Genomic DNA, 23,058 nt, shown 5'->3' on the forward strand with positions numbered 1-23,058 from the left:
ATGCGCATGCTTCCTGGGTCGTCATGTGACCTGTGCCCCTGGGTAGAAAGCTCCAGAAGGCTTTTCATAATACCTTGACAACTTGGATCTTCTGGTAACCACATGGTGGTTTGATTTTTGTCACCACGTGTAAAACAAGAGACATCTGGGGGCACAGACACCTCCCCCTGTGTGCATTTTTGCAAAGGACTCTACACACAGATGGCTGGCAAGCGAGGAGCCGGCCTTAAGTGATCTCGGTGATCGGCAGCTCCTTGCTGTGTGCGGGATATTCTCCACCCATCGTGCATCCTTTCCAAAGCTCAAGTGATTGACTGTGCCCTGGATTGAGTGGACATGGCGCCAGCCCGGTGTGTTTCCCCAGCCCTCCCAGCAAGCTAAAGAAGGCTCGCTACTCCCCACAACTCGCCCTGAGGCCACAGGGTCACAGAGATGGTTTTGAAGGATGGGCTGCCTCTGAGATAGAAGGGAAAATCCATTTCACAACCTGGGTGTGGTTATTTGAGGCAAAGAAGCAGAGCACAGCTGCAAAGACAAAATCCGGGAGTTTCTCTCTGGCTTTCAGTCCTCAATGGTGTCGTATTGATACATTCTTTCTGTATCTTTCTGTATCTTTCTGATCTTTCCTGAGCAGCTTTTATTGTTACCTTTACAAAGGTTTGTCAGTTCAAATACAGGCAGGAAGCAGTAACAGATAGCAACCGTGCCTACCTCGACTGTACTGGGTTTGCCCACGTGACCTGCCTGCTTTGTTAGAGGGAAGATTGCAAATTGGTGATCCACATATATTCAGGGAAGCATTCACACTCCTGATATATTAGCATTTTGTTTTAAGCAGAGATAGGGCTTATCTCAAAGACAGGACTTGACTTAAAGCCGTTAAATAGGGGACTACCCAGAAACATAAAGGGCTATTCTACAGGAAGATAACCAAAGTAGTTATGCATTACCCAAAACTAAAGCGTTTGCCTTGCAAAAGAAACCAAAGGCTTCTGTCACCTTATTCTGTTTCTAAAATGTGGCTACTTTTTAATTAAATAAATATCCTTCTGTAATTTATTTTGTTAATTAACATTCTGGGTTACATGTGGGCATTGTCACACGAGTATATAAAATACTTTGAGCCCCCTGTCCTCTGGTGTGTCACCAACCCTCTTCCGTTCACCCACTTCACTTCCTAGACAGTCCTGCTTCTGTTTCATGCACCCAAATGATTCTGTGTGTCTCCATGAGAGACGAAAGAGAGAATGCATGTGGCAGTTGTTTTTCTGAGGCTGGCTCGATTCACTTAGTGATGAGTTTGTCTTGGGCTCTTGTTAGTCATGAGACTCGCTGAGCAGTAAACCGAAGCTGACAGCACCAGGCTAAGCAGATACATCCCTGTCTCTTCTGCCCTCCTGAAGGGACCATCCTTCCCACTTACCGGGCCAGCTGGGGCAGCAGTAGCAACCAGGAATAAACAGAAGGTCTCTGTGCTCCTAAAATAGAAGCCAGTTTGTCCAGTTGCGTAACAGACCTCAATAAGCAGTTTCAGTGCACTGCCGAACTGAGTAATGTTTACCCTGCCGTGACTTCCCAAAGCCCGTGCTTAAACCCAATCCCCAGCACACTTCTGTGCATTCATGATTCAGAGACCTCTGCACTCTCAGTCACATCCCAAAGAGAGCTCCCGCCTCTGTACTACAAAGCTGAACTGTTACAGGACGAAGCTAAGGAGGTATTTCCACAGGAAAGTGGCTTCAGAGCTGCATGAGACCAGCTCTCACTTTGGGCAAACCTACAAGCAGTTTTATGGGCATGGGACATTTTTTCCTTTAATCTCTATTTCTTGTTCAGTGCAAGGGGGTGGAGCCTGGTGCCTCTTATGCTAGACAAGTGCTCATCAGTGAGCTGTACTCCAGTTCCAGAGGGTGTGTGTGTGTGTGTGTGTGCGTGCGCCTGTGCCTGTGCGTGTGAATGTGCATGTGTGTGCATGCATGTGCATGTTCATGTACATGTGTGTGCATGTGGGGGTGCATTCATGTGCATGTGTGTGCACGTGTGTGCATGCGTGTGCGTGTGCGTGTGTGTGTGTGTGTAACACTTTTGCTAAGATGTAGCTCTTACACATACAGACTGAAAATGTTCAGTGTGGTTTTGGCACATCCACAGCTGTGTGTCATCATCTCACCATCGAGTTTTACAACAGTGACTCAGATAAATCACACCTGTGTCCAACTGTCTCCCTGACCCATCCCCCCAAAGCCACTGGTCCTCTGTGTTTCCCCATTACAGTAGGTCACATGGATGGGATCATCTGGGTGGCCTTTGGTGTGGGGCTTCTTTCCTGAAACACTGCATTTTGAAAGTTCGTCCGTGCACCCTATGTATCTTCCTGCCTCTGGCTTTGAAGCACGTGCCCCAGAGGTGAGGGTACTGAGCATCTTTTCGTAGTCCACTGGCCAGGTATATGCCTTCTCTGAGGAAAGACTCTTCATCGTCTTTCTTTATCTTTCTTGTATAATATGTTGTGGTACAGGGTGTGTGTGTGTGTGTGTGTGTGTGTGTGTGTGTGTGTGTGTTTATGGTGCATATGTATATGTGTGTGTTAATCTGTATATGTGTGTGTGTTTATGGTGCATGTGTGTGTATGTGTTAATCTGTATATGTATAAGTGTGTGTGTGTGTGTTTATGGTGCATGTGTATATGTGTGTGTATGTGTTAATCTGTATATGTATGAGTGTGTGTGTGTTTATGGTACATGTGTACATGTGTGTGTGTTAATCTGTATATGTATAAGTGTGTGTGTGTGTGTGTTTATGGTGCATGTGTATATGTGTGTGTGTGTTAATCTGTATTTGTATAAGTGTGTGTGTGTGTTTATGGTGCATGTGTATATGTGTGTGTTAATCTGTATATATGTAAGTGTGTGTGTGTTAATCTGTATTTATGTAAGTGTGTGTGTGTGTGTGTTTGTGTGTGTGTGTGTTTTAGGGTGCCATGACATATAAGTGGCAGGCAGAGGGAAGCTTTCAGGATGCAGGACTTCCCTTCCATCCTGGAATCCAGAAATCAAACTCCTGCTATCTGCACCCCGTCACTGCCCCTAGCCAGTGCCTTTGCTGCTCACCCTAACTCAAAGTAGAGGCAGAAGAAGAAAAGAATCTACTTTCGAGAAAATAAAGTCTGGTCTGGCGCACAAGCTTGTAATATTGGCATTTTATGGAGCTGTGAGCGGCAACAGTTCCAGGCCATCCTCAGCCATACATGGCATTTCAGGCCAGCCTGGGATACATGGGACTCTGTCAAGAAAAAAGGAAGTGGTAGCGTGGGGGCAGGGACAGGGGGTGAACAATACATTCAGACTTTTTTTCTAGTTTTTTCGACTAGCACACGGGACTTTTTCTTTTTCTTTTTTTTTTTCTTTTTTTCTTTTTTTTTTTTTTTTTTCCGGAGCTGGGGACCGAACCCAGGACCTTGCGCTCGCTAGGCAAGCGCTCTACCACTGAGCTAAATCCCCAACCCTGGGACTTTTTCTTGTGCCGATTCTTCAGCACTTTTGTGATTTCAGCCAGATTGTCACCGAGTTTAAATTTTAAAATATGCAGGAGTCTTTCGATCACGTAACACCCCAGCAGGCGTGCGTACGCTGCACGTGTGGGCTATGGGAGGTGCTGCACCTGTCTGTGTCATATGGGGCTCAAGGAGCCGCTTCCTTCTGGAATCTCTGGCAGCCGAAGCCCAGAGGTGCCTTCGGGGATGCTGGAGTGAGAATTTGGACTGTGTATGGGAAGGAGAAAGGCAGAGGCTAAGAAAGGCCACACTCAGCTTCCCGGTCTCAAGCCCAGGCTTTGGTAGTGGGCACTAAAGCATGTCCACCACAGTGGGTACGAATGTGGCCTTCGGCTGCCAGCCCCGCTGTGCCGTCCTCACTGAAACCTCCATTCCGGACTTTGCCGTAAGCTTATCCACAGCAGCTCAGGTGCCCTTCTACCTGAGGGCCCCACGGCGGCAGCTCTTTGATGACGACATCTCTTCTCAGCCGAGCAGTCCTAGGTCGTTGTCTGTGACATCTTGCCTGGTCACTTCGGACACCTCTCTGCTGATTCCGCCGCTGAAGCCGGGACTGAGAGTCAGGAATGGCAGGTTTCCTCCGAGACTGTGTAGTGTGTGCCCTCCTCAGGCATTCGGTTCCAAATCCTGTAGCTCTGCGGGTTTCGGAGATGGCCCTGGGCCTCTGACTCACCTGTAGACTCAGAGAGTCAACACTCTTCTGGGAAGACCATGGCAGGGTGCCTTGGCACGGCCCAGGTTCCACAGCCCCGTGGTTGAGCACATGTCAGAGTCCCCAGCTCTCAGCCACAGGGAAGACCAGGAGCCAAGAGGTCTGGAATGAGGTGTGTGCTTGAGGACTACAGCCCACCCCTAGTTCAAGCTGAGGTACCCAGTGACTACTGGAGTAGAGATAACAGGATCTGACAAGCAGAACCTACCAGACAGAAGGAGCAGGAGTAAGAGAAGAGCCACACCCTCTTTGCCCAGGGCCAGCAGATGATCCCTGCTTATGAATACTTGCAGAGGACTGCATCCATATACCCCTTACCCCAGAGGTAGAGAGGAGGGCTGCAAAGTTCATAAGCTCTGACAGAGAGTCTTCTTATACGTTAATGTTTACTCCTCCCCTCCCCGCTCTCCTGAAAAGTCTTTTTTTTTAAACACACTCATGTCAGCATTTACATTGTTTACACGCAGCCCTGAACTCGCTGTGTGTTTAGCCATTAAATGTTTGACCCTCCTGCCTCTACCACCTCAGTCTGAGATTACCCACAGGTACCACCACACTGGTCTATGTGGGGCTGCAGATCAGACACAAGGCTTCATGCGTGGGAGTCAAGCACTCTACCGACCGAGCTACACTTCCATCCCTGTGTCTATCTGAAGTGGCGTTGCCAAGACACGTATCTAAGCTAGGCTTATCTGCTGGCTGCAGGTGTGGGGTCCGCTGTTCAGACACCAGAGTCTCTAAGTGAACACCCCTGCCTTGAATGCTAGCTGCTGCTTGGAGCCTTGTATTAGATACAGGTGCTTCAGGGTAGCCAATGTCTTTGGAGGGAAGGGGTTAACTAATGTCTATAACCCATTCCTTTTTGACCCATTGGGTTTTAAGGGATTCGAAACCCTCAAACTCCATTCTTACGTGTGCTTCTAGTCAGTGGACGTGGTTCAGAGCTTAACACACACCCCGTTCTGCAGCGTGCAGCTCTGTGACATGTCTCGCTACCAAAGTTCTCCCAAGTGGTCTCCAAGTGAATCAGAACACCGTAACATCTTCCTCTCCCAGAACCTCTTCTGTCACCTTCCAGAACTGTGTACAGTATGCATTAGTGTATCCTCCGACCTCTCGAATCCTCAATGCTATCACCACCAGGTCATTAATCCTCCAGAAATGCCAGGTAAACAACCTGCTGCTTGTGTGTGAGCGGGACCCAGAAACGCCGCTGGGGAGTGGAGGCATGAGTGTGTGTGCACGGGTATGTGTGCCTATGTGCACACCTACGTGGTATGCTAATGGCCGTGCTCTCTAGATGAATGACTGAGTGGCAGGTGACACTCCTCTGGGTCGATGTGTCACCCGGGTGCCTGGACACTCATTACTTAGGAGCATGCCACTAGGTGCCTGGTCCTTAGTCACACCGGGATTCCTTCACTGCATTCAGCCTAAATCTGGCTTGGCAGGTCTGGGGCCTCAACAAGGCCCACCCTGTGCAGCAGGTCTGAAGAGGACAAAGATGGCGACGGAGCCTACAGCCCCTAGGTCTCTTCTCCCAGGCCTCACGCAAGGCCACCTCAGCCCGTAGGAAGTTGCTCCCTGACATTTGAAGGTCAAAGGCCGTTGGGGTTTCTCTTTCATGTTTTTCTCAGAGAAGATGAGTTGGATCACTGACTCCTGATAAGTTAGAAGCATAGAAATTCCTCAGCACTGAAATCACCTCTTTCCTCTCGCCACCATCTTTGGCTGGGCGTGCTAGCGTTTGTCTGAGGCTGGCTGTGAGGATGTGGCTTCAACAACAGTCCCATAAATCAGAAATCTACACGGCCAGACTTTGATCTTATTGAACGAGTGGAGCTTGTTCTATATTCTGAAAGGCCAGAGGTGGTGTCTCCCTGCCTTCCCTGGCTCTAGGTGGCTCTGTCGTCTTCCCTGTGTCACCGCCATCCTTCTGCATGGCTGAGTGTGCTTTCCCTGTGACAAGGATTCCGTTCACTAGCTAGGCCCACGCTAATTTCCCTTAACTTTATTGCCTCTGTGAAGGCCCTATTTCCATACAAGGAAATAGACAGAGTCCCAGACGACAGAAGTTATAACACAGACGTATTTTAAGAATCAGGGAACCCATAGAGGGGAGAGAAGGTTAGCAGCTAACAGTCAGGGAGGATTCAGGAGAGGTAACAGAGACCAAAGACCCTAGCAATAAAGTTTGCTGAAAAACAATAGAGAAAAGACACATAACGGATATGATTCTCCGTAGGAAGCTTAGTGTGTCTGCTAGCACCGGCCTCAGCAGTCACATGTGAGCCTTGGCATGTAGAATGTAGGTTAACCGTAGAGACAACATCATGCTGTCAGTAGTTGCTTTGGGGAGTCGTACAGGCGTGTTTGCCCTCCATGAAGTTGATGCTGTTAGCACCCAGAACCTGAGTTTGCTAAGGGATCCTTGGCTGTGGCTCTCATCTGTTGTGCTTATAAAAAGATAAGGAGAGAGGGAACGTGTTTTGTGGATGTGTAGCCAGGTATGGGGAAGGGGGTGCCGCCAAGGGGCCATGCTGATGCATCCCTTCCCCCTGAGGGACCAGCCACACAATGGTATAGTCTAGAATAGAGTTTATTCAGGGTATGGGGAGGGGAGTTGAAAGGTTAGTAGGGACAGAGAAAGGCAGAGAGGGCAGAAGAGTAGAGAAGTAGAGATGGCTGTGAGCATGTGGAGAGAAAAAGGGGAGGAGAATGGGGAGAGAGGAGGGAAGGGGCAAGGGGACAGAGTAAGAGCAGGAAGGCAAGAACAAGAGAGAGAGGAAGGGGTCAAGTAGCCCCTTTTACAGTGAGTTAGACACCTGACTGTTGCCAGGTAACTGTGAGGTGGAGCTTAGACAAAATGCTAACACCATCCGTGGCCAGTCAGATGCTGCAGCTGGGTCCTCCATAAATGAGCCACCTGTCTGCCGTGGGATGTTAGCATCCTGCCACAAGACCCGTGGACCACCAGCCACCCTGAGTGCATGCACACTCCACGTCCAAATCCCACACATTCGTCAAGCCCATCTTCTTGGCAGGCATCAAATTTGTCTCCCGCTACCAAGAGATCTGTGTGTATGTGGGGGCGAGGGGGAGGGTAGAGGTTCCAGTGACAGGAAATATCAGGTGCTTTACCTGCAATCACTCTGACACAGCCCAACCAGGGACATCCAAGGACCCTGGAGCCCTTCTCTGCCTCTGCAGTCCCATTGCTTCCGTCTCTAGACAGCAGCCCAAGCCTTCTGAAGCAAGGGTGCACAGATGACTGGGTTGTGCTGCCTTTTGGAGGTGGGGGCTGTTCTCGGACCTGCATTCTGGCCCCTTGCATGCAGCTTATTCCTCACAGAGCACTGCTAGGGCAAGGGAAGTGAACCCCAAGCAAAGGCAGCCAGGCAACGACATCCCGCAGGCTTACACAAAGGGAAAAGGGCATGGAGCCAAGCTGAGAACATCACAGGTACCACGGAGCTGGTAAACCCAGAAGGCATCCACCCGATTCCATCTTCTCTGACAGAGCATCTTTCCTCCTCACAGAAAAGGACAGTGAGGTGCAGAGAGGTTAAGTTCATGCCCAAGGGAACATGTCTAAGTCATTATACACCTAGCTCTGACCATAGGGCTTGTTGTCTCAATTGCTGCCCGTCCTTCCACCTCCCACGGACCCTACGCAAGGAAAGAAAACCTAGACTTTCACCAGCACCAGGCTGGGTCTGAATTTGATGTGTTTGGGAATATGATGCATTGAAATTAACCAATGAGGGGGCTGGGGATTTATCTCAGTGGGAGAGTGCTTGCCTAGCAAGCACAAGGCCCTGGGTTTGGTCCTCAGCTCCAAAAAAAAAAAAAAAAAAAAAAAAAAATTAAAAAAAATAAAATTAAATTAAAAAAATTAACCAATGAGATGATTATACGCACATAAGGAAACAGAACGCTATCTTCGCGGCACATTTGTGAATTAACTATACACTAAATATTTAAGCTCAAACGAGCTCAACAGCCACACACGATGGTGTGCTTCTAGGATCTGACACTTGGGGGAGGCAGTGGTGGGAAGCTCAAGACTTGCCTGGCAAGTTCCCGTCCAGAGCTGTAGAGTGAAACTCTGTCACAAAATAATTTAAAAAAAAAAAAAAAAAAAAAAAAAGCAAGTAATGGTGGTGACTGCCTGTAATCTCTGTGCTAGAGAGGTAGGATAGTGGTTGCCTAGGGCTCACTGGCCAGCCAAGCTAGCTTAATCAGCAAGCTTCCAGCCAGTAAGAGATCCTGTCTCAGAGAGCGAGGTAGACGCTTCCTGGGGAAGGACACCCAAAGGTGTCCTCTGGATGTTACCCTCATGCACGTGCACCCATGCATACACACGCAAAGTGAAATAAGTTCGTACTAATGCCTTATTTTCAGCAAACGCCGGAAGAGCAGGCAGGAACTTTCCCTTCCTCCCACATAGAGTCCCCCAGGAGTACCAGGCACCTCGTGAGGGGCAGCCCAGCCCTCCCACAGTGGGCTCTTCCTTCCCTCACAGGAACACAAAGTTGAGATTTGGTCTTTTACTATTTATTGTAATGCTAAATATTGACCCTCCCACAAAAATCTGGTTTCCCCAGGAATGAAGAGATCCTCACGCACACCAGCTGATGCTGTGCAAACTTACTATTAATTTAAAACTATCGAATAAACAGGCCAACAGCCTGGAGGGGCAGGAGAGGTAGGAGGGAGAATCACAGGAGAAGAGAGAGAAGAAGGAGAGAGGAGAGACGTCTTGGGGTAGATGAGTCTTGAAAATATGGCCATGAAGGCTAGAGGAAGAGCAGCCAGGCAGAACATGACAAGTCACATCTCAGAGGTACTGATGGGGAAGTAGGCACTGAGAGCTTAGAGGGTGGATATGGGCTCAGTGCTGGTGTTTTTAAGGCTCATCATATGTATAAAGGCTTTGTGTCTTTTATCTGGGAACTGAATGACCTAACCGAGATTAATTATTACCACAACAAGACATTGCCCCCCAGTGTCCTGATTGGCTTCTGAACAGCCTTCGTTAGAATTCAAAGAAATGCAGTCTGATGTCATGGCAGCCTCTGAAAGCCGTTTGAAATCTAAGAGTGACCAGACAGGCAACCTGTCTGTGGGCAGGAATTGCCTGGCTACTGTATTCTGTCCAGGCTGACACTGGCACCCTTTCATGGGAAAGCATCTCATCTGTGTGGAGGAGTACATCTGAGTTCTTAGGCAGAGCTAAGGAGCCCTCGGAGCTGAGCGGCTTCCCCACTTGAAGACAATGTATCCAGATGTATCTGAATGTGTCTGACTGTGTTTGTTGGTGTGTGTTGTTTTTTTTTTTCCAGGATGGTGAGATTCACCGAGGAGAGGCTGAAAAAAAGAGAAGCGTTGGCAAGCTTTCTCAGACCGCCTCAGAAGACAGTGATGTGTTTGGTACGTAGCCGCAGAGAGGGGAAAGCCCCTGTCGCTCCACTTGGACTGTGAGCCCACGCATTCTCACTGGGGGAGCTGTATTTCCGAGGGCCTGGGCTCATCCATGGCTTTGTGGGGATTTGTTATTGTTGTTGCTTCTTGATCCGTCTTCCTGTGTGTATGTGCAAACACAAGTGTGCATGTGGCACTGTACCTGTGAGGAAGTCAGAGGACAGCTCGAGAGTGAGTGAGTCTTCACCTCCTGCCTTATATGAAACAAAGTACCTTGTTCATTATCGAGTTCGCCAGGCTAACTTATCTCTGAGCTTCCAGCGAGCAGTACCCACCTCCCGCTCGTAGCACAGGAAGTACAGATGTGCACTGCTACACTTGGTTTTACGTGGATTCTGTGGAGCCAAACTCATGACCTCACACGTGTGTAGCCAGGCGTTCTACCCCTGATGATGCCTCCACCTCTGTCTTCCTTTGTAAACACACCTGGGCAGTGGTGTGGTGAACACTGCGCTCCTGCAGACCGTCCCCACGTGACCTAGGGCTCTGCCCCACTTTGCGTTCATCCTTGCTCCCTGTAGCCCTAAGGACCTCGCAGTCTCCCTCTCAGCCAGGCTGTGGGAACATCAGCAGGCCCCAGAGTCGAAAGCATGCAGATGGGAAAGCGAGCTTGCCAAAGCCTGTGTACTTGGGCTGACTGGAGACAGTGACTCAGCTGTTGTTGGGAATAACTGTGGTCTGTGAAACGCTCCCTTCTGTTGCCTCATGGGGACACACCGCCCTGCACACGGGTTTTGTTTCTTCCTATTTCTCAGAGGGGACAAACATGTGCATCTGACTTTTTTTGAGGACTGTGGTTATCTAGAGCCCTAGGGGCACTGCTGTCCCTTGTCTCCCACATAGGAGAAGGAAAGTGTGACTGAGAGCCAGACTGTGTGGTAAGAACCCACTGTCCCAAGAGGACACAGTGGCCAGGCCCTGCCACTGCAGGGATCGTGACTCAGGTCGTGCAGCCTGGGTTTCAGTCACTTAAAGCCAGTGGCCATAGCCACACTCCCCAGCCCCAACTTGCCTATGCAAAGGCCTTTCTTCATACTTTCCCCCCGCTAGGTAGCACCATCTACCCTGCTGTTTCGTTATTGTTCGTTCTTACGAACTTGGTTTCTTCAAACTGTCTTTCTTCTGTGCTTTGTCCTTGAGCAAATATCTGTGGTTGAAAGGCCTCTGAGATCAATGTGATCCCAGTGACCCTGAGATCAAGTTCAATGTGACCCCAATGACTGAAAACCGTGACTGGGGGCTAGAAGTACAGTGGGCGGCAGGAGAGTGGGGGAGGGGCTCTCCGATTTCTTTGGCTGTGTCTATTTCCAGGGATTTTTCCGGAGGTCATTCCTGTCTTTGGTAAGTGGGGTGTTCGTTTTTTAGTCGCAGAGGGAAGAGTAGAACACAGCAGTGTGGCTGCCTGACAGCAAAGCGCACAGTTTAAGATATTGAGGGCAAGGCATGGCACAAGAACATAATGTCCTCCTGTCCTGTTCAGAATGGTTCGGAGTCTTCTTGACGGGTCTTTTACTTGTGTGCTCTAAGTATGTACGTAGAAGTAATGCACATCTATATACACAGAGGAATATCAGGGGCACCAAAGAAAAGGCAAAATACGTAGGCCCCGGTTTGCATTTTCTTTAAGCATGTGTCACCTTTAGTATTAGTTATGGTTTGAGCTCAGGAGTTGAACGCATGCTTAAGTAAGTGCTTTCCCACAGAGCTGTGGTCCTAAGTCCCAGTGAATTGCTTTCCAGTGATAGCAGCCCTTGCACAACATTGTGTAGATGTGTGTATGTGTGTGCACACATCAACCATGCCCTACCAAAGGCCTCTGAGTATAAATACTCTGATTCCCGAAGCTGTCTCCACAGTGGCCACCTTCACACCTTGGTAGAAGTGAAAAGCAAGGCAGAAGACACGGATATACTCATACCTGAGGCATGAAGGCGCCTCACAGCTCTTGCAGGGTACAAGCAGAAGGATCCCAGTCACCCTCATGCATGCATAGCTCATCCATACTGGTCCTGGCTGAGTCAGAGCCCAGGGGTGTGTGAGGAACCTGCTGTTTGCAGATGTCCTAGGTTCACTCAACCCTGAGTCACGGAGGCTGGGGCGTGAGTACTCCTCACCAATCCTCAGTGGTACAGACCGAAGACACCGTGAGTTACCGAAGCCGGACACACACGGGTTCCAGGCTGAAGATGAAGGATGATAAATGAAAAGAGAAAACTCTGTGGGTTTTTTTCCAGAAAGGCCCTGGCTGGCTTTTCTGTTCTGTTACTTTGGTTCAGTTTGGTTGGGGCTTTTTGGGTTTTGTTGCTGTTCTGTTGTTGTCGTTGGTGGTGGTGGTTGTGTGTGTGTGTGTGTGTGTGTGTGTGTGTGTGTGTGCGCGCGTGTGCGTGTGTGTGCGAGTGCATTCACACCCTGTGGTGTAAGTCAGGACAATTTTTGGAAGTTAAATCTCTTTTCTAACACGTAGGTCCCAGGGGTTGAACTCAGGTTGTAGGGCTTCACGTTGACAGGGGCCAACCGAGCCATCCCTCCAGCCTGATCATGGACCGAAGATCCTAGGAAACACATCAGAGAATTCTGTATAAACTGAGAGTGTCTCAGACGCAGTTCCACATGAATCCAGCCCCCCTCTACCTCACAAGGGCCTCTCTGACTGTCCAGGCGGTGAGCTCCATTCCAGAAAAGCCAGCCCCCTTGACATCCATCGCATTCTGCGAACATGGTGCGGGCTGCAGCCCCACTGTGGTCGTCTCTAAACCCTCAGATATCGTTTCGTTCCTGTGTCAGAGAACAGGGGAAGGATGTAGGAAGCACTGAGAACTGTCTGCTGTAGCCAACAGGTCCTCACAGGATGCACACACCCCTAGGATATTGGGCATCATGGAGTCGGAGGGGGGATATGACTTCCATTGGGGATATTGACTGGGCACAAGTGCTACATCCGATGGCTCTAGGACCCAAGCTAAGCCTGTCAATCGAATCCAGACTCACTTCCTCTTCCTTGGCGCCTTTTCCAGTCGAGTAAGCAGCTTTGAGGCCTTAACCTCACTGGGTAAAATGCCACTGAAGTGTTGCTTCAGTCTCAGGGGAGTGTCTCAGCAGGCACCATGTTTAGTCTCTCCGTCCTCTTCCTCTGTCAGAGCTGCGGTTACACCTCAGGCCTGGTTGCCTGGCTACGCAGGAAGAAGGAAATGTTTCAGGGCACCGTAGCCTAGGGAACCCTGTTGACCCCATTTTGAGGAAGCAGGCTATTTCTCAGCTGGCTGGTTTTTAAACTTCGTTGAGCCACACACCCCACACACTCCACATACCATGCTGTCACTTGAAGGCAACATACCCCACCCACTTCCTATAAAGCTCTCAAAACAGGGCTGCTCCCCCCCTCCCACCCCGGCAGGTCCACTGTGAGCTGAGCAACTCTAGTAATAGATACCACCCACCAGAAGAGGGCACCACTGCTCTGCAGAAGCAACTGGTTCCTTCTAGACAGTCCGGGACTGAGACACTGCTCAGTGTGCATGAGATGCCCAAGCTTGACAGGTGGTGCAGGCAAGGACGGCTGAATGGCGGGGTCACGCCTTCCTTCCGCTGCCGTCCTGTTTCACGTGTCTGTCAGAAAGATGCACAACAGGCGAGGTCAGATCTTACGGAAAGCTACAAGGAGGTGCAGGGGCTGGAGACAGACCTGCCTGTGTTCGGTGTCACCGGAAAACATATTCGTCAGAAGTGTTTGCGTGCTTGTCTCTGTGGCCCACAGCTTGAGTCAGTCTACAGTGAGGGGGCACACGGGAAGCAATGGATTACCAAAGACCGTGAGGTCTAGATCACATAAGATCAGCTAGGACAGCCGTGATTGCTGTGGAGGGGTTTGGGTGTGAGATCTGGCCACCGGCATGGCAAGTCAGATGTCTTGTGTCACACGGGATGTGGCAGAGCTGAGTCATTTTTGACTTCTGCTTCTTTGGCCCCTCAGAGGTGAGGAGGGGGCAGGACCGAGCCTCTGTGAATGGTAAAGTGTCCACGTGTGCACACGCAGGAGTCTGTGGCTGTGTCAGCTCCCGTTTTTAGTTCTTTCTTTCTTTAGGTTTCTGATTTATTTGTTTTTGTTTGTTTGTTTGTTTGTTTGTTTATTATATGAGTACACTGCGGCTGTCTTCAGACTCACCAGAAGAGGGCATCTGATCCCATTACAGATGGTTGTGGGCCACCATGTGGTTGCTGGGATTTGAACTCAGGACCTCTGCAAGAACAGTCGGTGCTCTAACCGCTGATGTTTTTAGTTTTATTTATTTTATGCATATGGATATTTGCCTCTGTGTGTGTGTGTATGTGTATGCGTGCACATCGTACGCACGCACGCACGCACGCATCATATGCATGACTGGTGCCTGAGGAGGTCAGAAGAGGACCTAGCATCCCCTGGAACTGCATTTCTGGGAGGTTGTGAGCCACTGTGTGGATGCTGGGAACCAAACCTCAGGTCCTTTACAAGAGCAACCCCTAACCACTGAGCCATCTTTGCAGTCCTGATTATTTGGGTTTTCAGGCGAGATCTTCCTCTGTTGCCCAGGATTAACCAAGTACTCATCACACCCTCCAGCTTCATCCTCCCGAGAGCCGTGCTTACTGCTGTGTACCATACAGCCATATCGGTTCCCACAATCACAGAGAGGTTTACACAGCCACTTTAGATTTTATTTATTTTATTTTAAGTTTATCACTGCTTTATCTGCATGTATACCTGTGTGCCAGAAGAGGGTATCAGATCTCTTTACAGATGGTTGTGAGCCACCATGTGGTTGCTGGGAATTGAACTTAGGACCTCTGGAAGAGCTGTCAGTGCTCTTAACCACTGAGCCATCTCTCCAGCCCTACACAGCTACTTTAAAGGTTGCAAAGTCACGTTTAGCAAATTCTAAGAGTTTTCCAGCTCACTTTTTTTTTTTTTAGAGATGACAGTTACATGGTGGCCATGGGCCATAAACTGACATGTCGCATGGTTTATTTATTGGGATAACCTTCTATCAAAGCCTCAGCCTTTTCCTAACGGACCTGATCTGACCCAAAGACAGAGAATTGGGCAGACAAAGCTAGATCTTGCTGAGCCAGGACTTGAAGGGGTGTGGCTTGGAGGGGTGCAGCATAGGGATGCAGGTTCCCATGCTAGGAACAACCCAGAGGTAAGGAGTCAGTGCTCCCAGAAGCTGAAGCCCCCTCATCCCCTGTCCAATTAGAGGTGGGTGGTAGGCCCCAGGAAAAGGACAAGGGAAAGTGGCCTCAGAGCAGAGTCATCGTCTTGTTCACTTGCCGGCTTACACCTCACACTGTTCCCGTTCCCCTTCTGTCAGAGGTGCCCACTTCCATCCCAACACCGCGGGCATCAGTGAAACAGCAGGTAGGCAGCCTGGCCATGGTGAACAAACCCGGAGTCCTGATTCTCAGGAGGCAGAGGCAGTAAGAGCCCTGCTTACAAGCTAGCACCTCGCAAACCTAGAGCTCAGCCGTGTTTGGGCACACCGCTGGCTCGTTAGCATGTCTGCTGTTCTCCGTCCCCATAACTGGGGATACATGCCCACCTTGCGTGGCTCGTGGGCTAGAGGAAAACTAGACAGCAGCTGCTGCTGGTACCTCATTAGTCGCTTGCACCCAGAACGTCCTAGTAAAAATGTCATCTATGACAAACGCTGTGAACGCAGCTTCTGAGTCTTGTGGATACGGCTCAGTGACTTGAGACCAGGTGCTCCCATCAAATACAGTACATGAGCACTTCCGGTGGGCTTGCCGTATTCTAGGATGGGGCCTGAGGAGTCAGGGGTCAGAGGGGTCAGGGGTCGGAGGGGTCAGGGGTCGGAGGAAACAACAGAGGAAGGGAAGGGAACACTTTAACACAAACATTTGACACGTGGAAAGCAAAGGTGGTTTTCGCTGTTGTGGTTGCTTTTCAAGTAGCAGAACAGCCTTGTGTTGTTGAGAGGCCGCCTCAGCAGGAGGATGCCCAGAAGCCAGGAAGCCTTTGCAGAGAGAGATGGGAAGAAAGGGACTGTGCCTTGACCAAGCCCCTGACCACTAGCGTGTCCACAGGGAGGTATCCGGTCCAAGAGAAGACAAGCTCTGGCTGAAAGAGCAGGACAGGAGGTGCGGAGGAAAGTCCCGTCTCCAGCTGACAGAGCTGGGCTCTTTTTACGCATTCAGCATCCATTCCTGCAAGGGAACCCTAGGTGTCCCCAAAGCAGCCCCACCCCATGCCATCCTCATTGACTCAGCTGCGTAAGCTGCCTCGCCAGTGAGGACAGATGGGTTTACAGGTGGGAAGTCTTTCTTGAGTGCGTGTGTGTGGGCCTCCAGCCTCCTACCCTACTCTGGGCTCTTGTTATCTGGGGTCTTGGTCATGCGTTATTTTAACCAACTTCTAACAGGAGTCTTGGGGTCGGTGTGGACTTGTCTAGCACTTCCCAAGATTTGGAATGCACCCTCTGTATGTAGGACATTCCGTCTTTATTTTCCCCCATACTTCTAAAGTAAATATCGTGCTGTATTTATTTCATTCCTTTACATATGTATACCTAATTAACAGACTAAAGAATTTAAATTAATCGATGGGTTAGAGGATGCACTCCAGCTATCTGGCAGACTATTTCGTGTTCTGACCTGTTTAGCCACTGATGTTTTATACGGCTCCAACGGTCCGATTAATACTCATTTGAGAACCGCTCGCTCTCCTAAGTGGTCGAATTCGAGAATGTAGACCTCCAGCCCCTCTGGAATCGTTAAAAGACCCAGAAATTGCAGGCTTCTGGTGTAACTGTGTTTGCCTGGCACCCAGTACCAGATCTCCAGGGTCTCGGGAGAGTGGCCTGCTCAAACCCTATAGGCCTTTGACTTTGTGACTTTAAGACGTTACTCTTTAAGCCTTCTTTTAAAAACGTCCCATGAGCTTCATAGTTCAGTGACGTCAGCTGTATATAAGGCTCACCCACAGTTTAATCCCTTAGATGATAATAGTTCTTCTGCTCTTGAACTGCTGAACTAAATCCGCCCCCACCCCACCCCCCAACTACAAAAAGAAGCACCAGGAAACAGCGAGGAAGGGTCAGCCTGAAGCAACATGGAACCCCAGCAGCATAGACACTGCCCTGGTCGAGCTGTGAGCAACACACGGGGCAAGTGATGGATGAGCGTGGTTCCTCCTGAATCCTGCCTCAGATATCCCTTAGGCAAGCTCCAGCATCCATCCCCTGTACCCATCCACCCAGTGCCAGCCTCACGGCTGTTTCCCAGGTTGGAAGCACACTCCCATTAGGAAAAGGGCTATGCCCAGCAGCCACCTGACCAATGGCCTGAGGCATCCTCACCCCTAAGTCCTTGCTGTTTGCAGCCCGCCTGGCCTCTCTCCCAGGCTTACTGCCTGTGCCTTTTCTCAGAAGATACGACGTCTTTCTTGACACCTCTAACTTCTTGGGGTCCTTGTTGTATCTTTCAACTCATCCTCACACTTTCCTGGCTTGTGCTTTCAGGGGACCTCCTGTCGCACATTGTCTGCACTACCAGGCACTCCTTAGAAACCCCTCCCTGACCTTTTAACCCTTACATTCTGCACGATCCAACTCCAGCTCAAACAGTAGCCAGGCCTACTTTGACTACAGCTCCACTACGGGAAGTGGCCTGAGTGTCTAGGTGCCTGAACTTGTGTAAGCGCACCTCTAGAGGGCACTGTGCAAGCAGGCTAACCTCCTCCTTAACGCCAGCGTCCACAAGGGGAGCCCCCGCAAGTCTCAGCTCAGTGTCCCTTCTCAGAGACCCATCCTGAACTGAGACACAACCTGTCAGAACTCCTAAATCTTAGAGGCTCAGAACCCCAGCTGCTTTTGTGTTCCAGCTCAGAGGGCAGAGCAGAGAGTGTCCGGGAAGAGAGGGGAGGGGTGGTACTCAGCTGGAGGTGCTACTGCTGATCAAGGTGGTAACATCACTTCCTTCCTGGTCCTCTGACCAAAAGCATCAGGGAGTCCCTCCTCCATACGAGGCACCAGGAATAGGGGCACAGAATGTGAGCACTGCCCCTGGTGGGCACGGTTTCTTACTTGTTGCTTGGTCCCTGCCCGATAGATCATAAGCCTCTGGGAGGGAGAACAACTGTCAGTGTGTGCACTACTAAATCTCAAAGCAGGGTTGGGGCTTCAGGGCATCTTCTCTCCTCTCCTCTGCTTCCTCTCTCCTCTCCTCCTCTCTTTTCTGAGACAGGGTTTCTCTGAAGCTCTGGCCCTGGCTGACCTAGAATTTACTATGAGGCTAGCCTCATGCTCCCCAAAATTGTCCTGCCTGTACCTCCCGAGTGCTGGGGTTTGAAGGGCATGTGCCATGATGCCTGTTCAGTGCTGAGAGCACAGTAGGATGGCCCAATTCTACCCTCTGCTCTCTGCTCCCCTCTTCTCTCCGACACCTCCTCTCTCATACATCTCCTCCCTTGCGCACAGCCTCTGTACTTCTCTGAAATCCACCCAGTTCCTCATTCTGTATCTCTTAGAGCCTAGGCTATTGTGTGTGCGTGTGTGGTGTGAACATGTATGGTGAGTGCAAACCAATGCACAGGTACGTGCGTTTGGCATGTGCCTGTGGGTGTGTGCGCTCATGTGTGTATGTGTGTGTGTGTGTGTGTGTGTGTGTGTGTGCGCGCGTGCGCGCGCGTGTGTAGGACTCCTCTACCAAGGCTGAGCTGCCTCTATTGTGGGTGCTCATGTGGAGAACAGGAAAGACTGTAGGCGAAGTTATCCAAGGACGCCGCCTTTTCCCTATTCGTTAAAGCGCTTCTCACAGGGAACTGAAATTCCCCAGGTGGAAGCTGTGTCTAGCAGTGCCATTCCAGGTAGGAGGAAGAGGAAGGGAGTGGCTGAGTAACAATCCCAGGGAGCCCAGGGCAGTGCAGGCTGACTCCCACAGAGCAGCCACTGTGTTCTGTGCCTAAAGGGCTCAGAAAGCCTGAGAGAGAGAGCCCCACCTTAGAAATGCCCCGAGTCACTTAGGGTCAGCAGAGCCACAATAGGACAGGGAGCAGATAGCGAGAACAAAAGGGATACAGTGTCCCAAGCGCAAATAGCAGATGTGATGGGCTGGGGCCAGTTGGGGAGCCATGAGCCGCATGCGCCTGCGGCCCAGGAATGCTCTTCCCTCACAGGGCCCATCCCAGACATCTTGTACCGAGCACCGTGGTCCCTTTGAGTATTTTAAGTGCCTTGGGTCTGATCTTAATTGGGAAGCACCTGAGTTCGTCCTTCACCAGGACTGTTTGACACTGTCTCACCCTTGTCTGAATTTGTCACTGGACCTGGGAGTTTGCGTGTCCTGTAAGAAGGTCACATCTCTCCAGTTCACTCTTTGGCTTATACCAAGGCACCGTGTGGGAAAACGGGATGTCCTTGATTTCCCAGAAGGATCCTGAAGGGAATGGGTGTCTCTTCTCTCGGGGGCACGTTTGCGCCAATGTCTTACACGTGTAAGAACTAAAGAGTCAAGGTGGAAAATGTTTGCCTTGCTGTCCCGGGACTCAGCAAATGTCCCTTACTCCTCTCCCAAGGTAGACTCTTTGTCCTCTTCACCCCAAAGCCTGACACACTCTCATGTCTCCTGCGAGGAGGGTGACTGGGCACTTATTTGGCATGCTGTTGGTAACTGTTATGTCCAACCTTCCTGCCCTGGACACAGACCCTGGACACAGCTCCAGCCGATTAGCGGCTAAGTCAGGCTTGGCACTACCCAGGGCACATCCTGACTCACACATATCTGGACGAGGCCCCTCAAGAGCAGCCACTGCCACAGACTACTCAGGTTGTTCGGTCATCCCAGCAGGTGATCTCCTGTTGACTAGTTAAGTGTTCACTGAGCTTGATCAACTGTTAGACAGCAGTTTCCACAGCGTCCATTGTGGATGCCAAGGACAGGATGCAGATGCTGGTGTCTCTGTCAGCAAATGAACCCTGGGCAACTGGCTGAGAGGTGTGGACTTGAGAACCAGAATGGACCGTGGGCTGACTCCTGTGCAGACCACTGCTATTCATGGTTACTGCTGCTCACAAACTTACTTAACTAAGAAAGCACTCCACCTCTCTCCCTCGCTTTGGAGAATTTTGTCTTTTATTATCTCTTTGAAGGCTTTCCTCTAGCTAAAACTTTTCATCGGAACTCGTTGAAGTGAGCAGGACACTCCTCCATGTTCCATTCATTTTCCTGGAATCTTCCTTCAGATCCAAACACCTTGTAGGCGAGCCCAGCAGGTGTCCCCTCCCTGATCTGCTGTTTCCCCAGAATAAGAGTGGTAAGCACTGCCCTGGGCATCTTTGAGATGACCGTATGAATAAATAAATTCACAACATTTTTCCCTCCAAGGAAATCCTATTTTGACAACATCATCTCTTCCTGAAGAGAGTGCAGCTCCCTCCTCAGTGCAGCCCTCACACTCTCACTCTGGTGAACTCACTTGCCACATACAGTCCACCTCTGGCCCCACTGGCTGTCCCCACAGGGCCCGTAAACAGGATGTCACTTGTCTGTACTGGCACATGGAAGGTCAGCCACTACCGTGGCAGAGAGGAGGAGGCTCCATAGTGCCTCCCTCTGGTAGTTCATGGGTAGCTAATGGCAGAGGACTTGGAATTTTTCAGTACAGTTAGGAGAAGTAGCCATGTCTTCCAAGGCATTGGCTGGTGGGCCAGCTTCTGCATTTTATCATTCTGTGGATATGGCTGAAAGAAAAAGAGGTAGAGAGTGAATGTGGATTTAGCCATAGCTGTCATCCAGCTGTTCCTCTGGAGTAATGGTACAGAGGGTGTCTGCCCGACTGTTTCAGGGATAGTGGGACACACACACACATACACACACATGCATACATACACACATGCATATATACACACACATGCATACACACATGCATACACACATGCATACACACATGCATACATATACACACATATACATATACACATACATACACACATATACATACACACATACATACACATGTATACTCACATATACACACATATACACACACATACATACACATGTATACTCACATATACACACATATACATACACATATGTATACACACATATACACACACATACATACACACACATGCTTACATACATACATACACACACACACACGTGTGAATGTGTGTATGTTTGTATATAACTATCCAAGATCACATAGAGATCAGGAGCTGCCCGTGGACTCCAAGGAAGAGCCGGTAGAGAGCAGAAAGCCCCAGTGCATTCACAGTGAGCATCCTGACCGTAGCCACCATCACGCAGAAGAGCTGTGAGGGAGCTCCAACCACCCAGCCACACTGAAGGTCACAGGCCCAGGTCCTTTTAAAAACCTTGGACACCAAGGACCATCAGCAACAGCCTTTGGCTCATACACAGATGTCTGTGTGGATTTGGCGCCAAGTTGACACTCATGCTTCCTCAACTCTCCTGTCCAGTGCAGACCTCTGGTCACCCTCAGAGGTTTTCCCTTTCTCGGTGGAGGGGACACCATAGCTGCCCTAGGCTTCAGCATGCCAGGCAGGGCAGTTCACATCTACGATGAGAATTTTGATAATCTTCAATGTTCAAGGCCCCCAAATCTTTCTCCTTTTCTCTTCCTTTCTTCCTCTTTTGTTTTGCTGAGACAGTGTGTGACTATGTAGACCAGGGTAGCCTCAAACTCCTGGCGCTCCATGTGCCTGCTCTCCTGTAAGCAGGATTGATGGGCTGTGCCAGTGGCATGTTTGCCTTCTTTCCTGTTTCTCTATACAGCAGGATCGTGGAGGGTCAGGGCGTGAGGGTCTCTGTCCCTCAGCCTAGGGAGTCTGTGTTTTCCATGTCATGTGTTTGGATCAGGAACTTCTTGAAGTCAGGAGATGAACAGAGGTGTGAATGTGGATGCTCAGAGAAACCATGTCATATTTGCTGTTTGTTTTTTCCTCTTTGAAGACCATGGTGCTCTCGACCCTGGGCCCCAAATCAAACAGAGCTGCTTTCCAGAGCGTTGGGGGCACACCTCACTTGGCGAGCGTAAGCTGGTTCCTAGTTACCTGGAGGCCCACGTCTAGCAGAGCTAACAGTGGTGGCCTCTAAGGATGGACTTGCAGTCATCTTTCCTTTGCTTTAAATACGAGCAGAACGTCTGCCAAGAGGCAGAGGATTCCTTTCAGACCATGGAGGCCGGTCTTCCTTTCTGTTCTCTCAAAACACCTCAGGGGCCTTCCAACTAATTGTGTAAGAACGTGGGATAAAACTGAAACTGGGGTCTGGGAAGGTGGCTTCATTGGTAAAGCGTGCACCTCACAAGCACGAGGGCCCCCAGCTTGGTGTTCAGAGCACTCATGGTGCAGCCTTGCAGCCCTAGTGCTGGAAGGGAAAGGCGTGAGGATCCCTCGGGCTTGACAACTGCCGGGTCCAACCTGCCTGGTGACCTCTAGGCCAACGAAAAACTCTGTTTCCAAAAATGGAAGATGACACCCAAGGACGAATGTCCAAGGTTGTCCCCCGGTCTCATACAGACATGCATTCAGGTGCGCACACAGCACTGAAGCCTTTTCTAGTGAAGTGGTGCAGGCGGAGGAGAACGCAGCTATTGAGCAGACCGTCTCACGGCCTCCATCTTCACTGCATGCTGAGAAAGTTACTATTTTGAAACAAAACGCATTCATTCTACAGATACTTCTAGAAGGCTTGTTTCCATCTGCCATCACTCTCCCCACCAGCACTAAGGTTATCTTTCTCCTGGGTTAGATTCCGGCTCCACTGCATAAATGTAAACCAAACGTTTTACTAGAGACCCCGGAAGCCCCCGGTTCCATCAGTAAAATGGAGATGATCGTGCCCACAAGACAGGGACCATCTGTCAGCAAGAGTTTACTTCCTGCCCACCTCTGCCTCCTCGATCATAAAGCTAACCACTTCCCGGAGCAATGTTCCTGTTTTTATGTCTCTGAGTAATGCTCAGAACTGCAACCCACCCCCCCACCCCACCCCCGCAGGATGCAGCAGAAACGGGAAACGTGTTCTCTGTCTTCTCAGGGGCTTCAAGGAAGAGGTGCACTAGGGACCCAAGTCAAAGAACAGGGGGTATGGGAGCACTGCAGGAGGCATGGGGAACACTGCAGGAGGCATGGGGAGGAGCAGTGCAGGAGGCATGGGGAGCAGCAGTGCAGGAGGCATGGGGAGCAGCAGTGCAGGAGGCAGGGGAGCACTGCAGGAGGCATGGGGAGCACTGCAGGAGGCATGGGGAGCACTGCAGGAGGCATGGGGAGGAGCAGTGCAGGAGGCATGG

At 50.3% G+C, this 23,058-nt stretch overlaps 1 protein-coding gene across 16 annotated transcripts in view; it reads left to right on the forward strand.

Moving 5' to 3' along the window:
- The window catches only part of Mbp (myelin basic protein), a 110,656-nt gene that overhangs the window by 35,758 nt on the left and 51,840 nt on the right, over positions 1 to 23,058 (forward strand). For 14 of the 16 annotated variants that reach the window (NM_001025289.1, XM_087592117.1, XM_087592125.1 and 11 more), the window contains exon 3: positions 9,611 to 9,698. The exons of the other annotated variants lie outside the window; for them this stretch is intronic. In NM_001025289.1, coding sequence (NP_001020460.1) covers positions 9,611 to 9,698 — 88 coding nt within the window. The remainder of the gene's footprint in view (positions 1 to 9,610; positions 9,699 to 23,058) is intronic. 16 annotated transcript variants of the gene reach the window in all.

This window comes from Rattus norvegicus, chromosome 18 (genome assembly GCF_021556685.1).
Source record: "Rattus norvegicus strain SHRSP/BbbUtx chromosome 18, alternate assembly SHRSP_T2T, whole genome shotgun sequence".
Classification (NCBI taxonomy): Eukaryota; Metazoa; Chordata; class Mammalia; order Rodentia; family Muridae; genus Rattus; species Rattus norvegicus.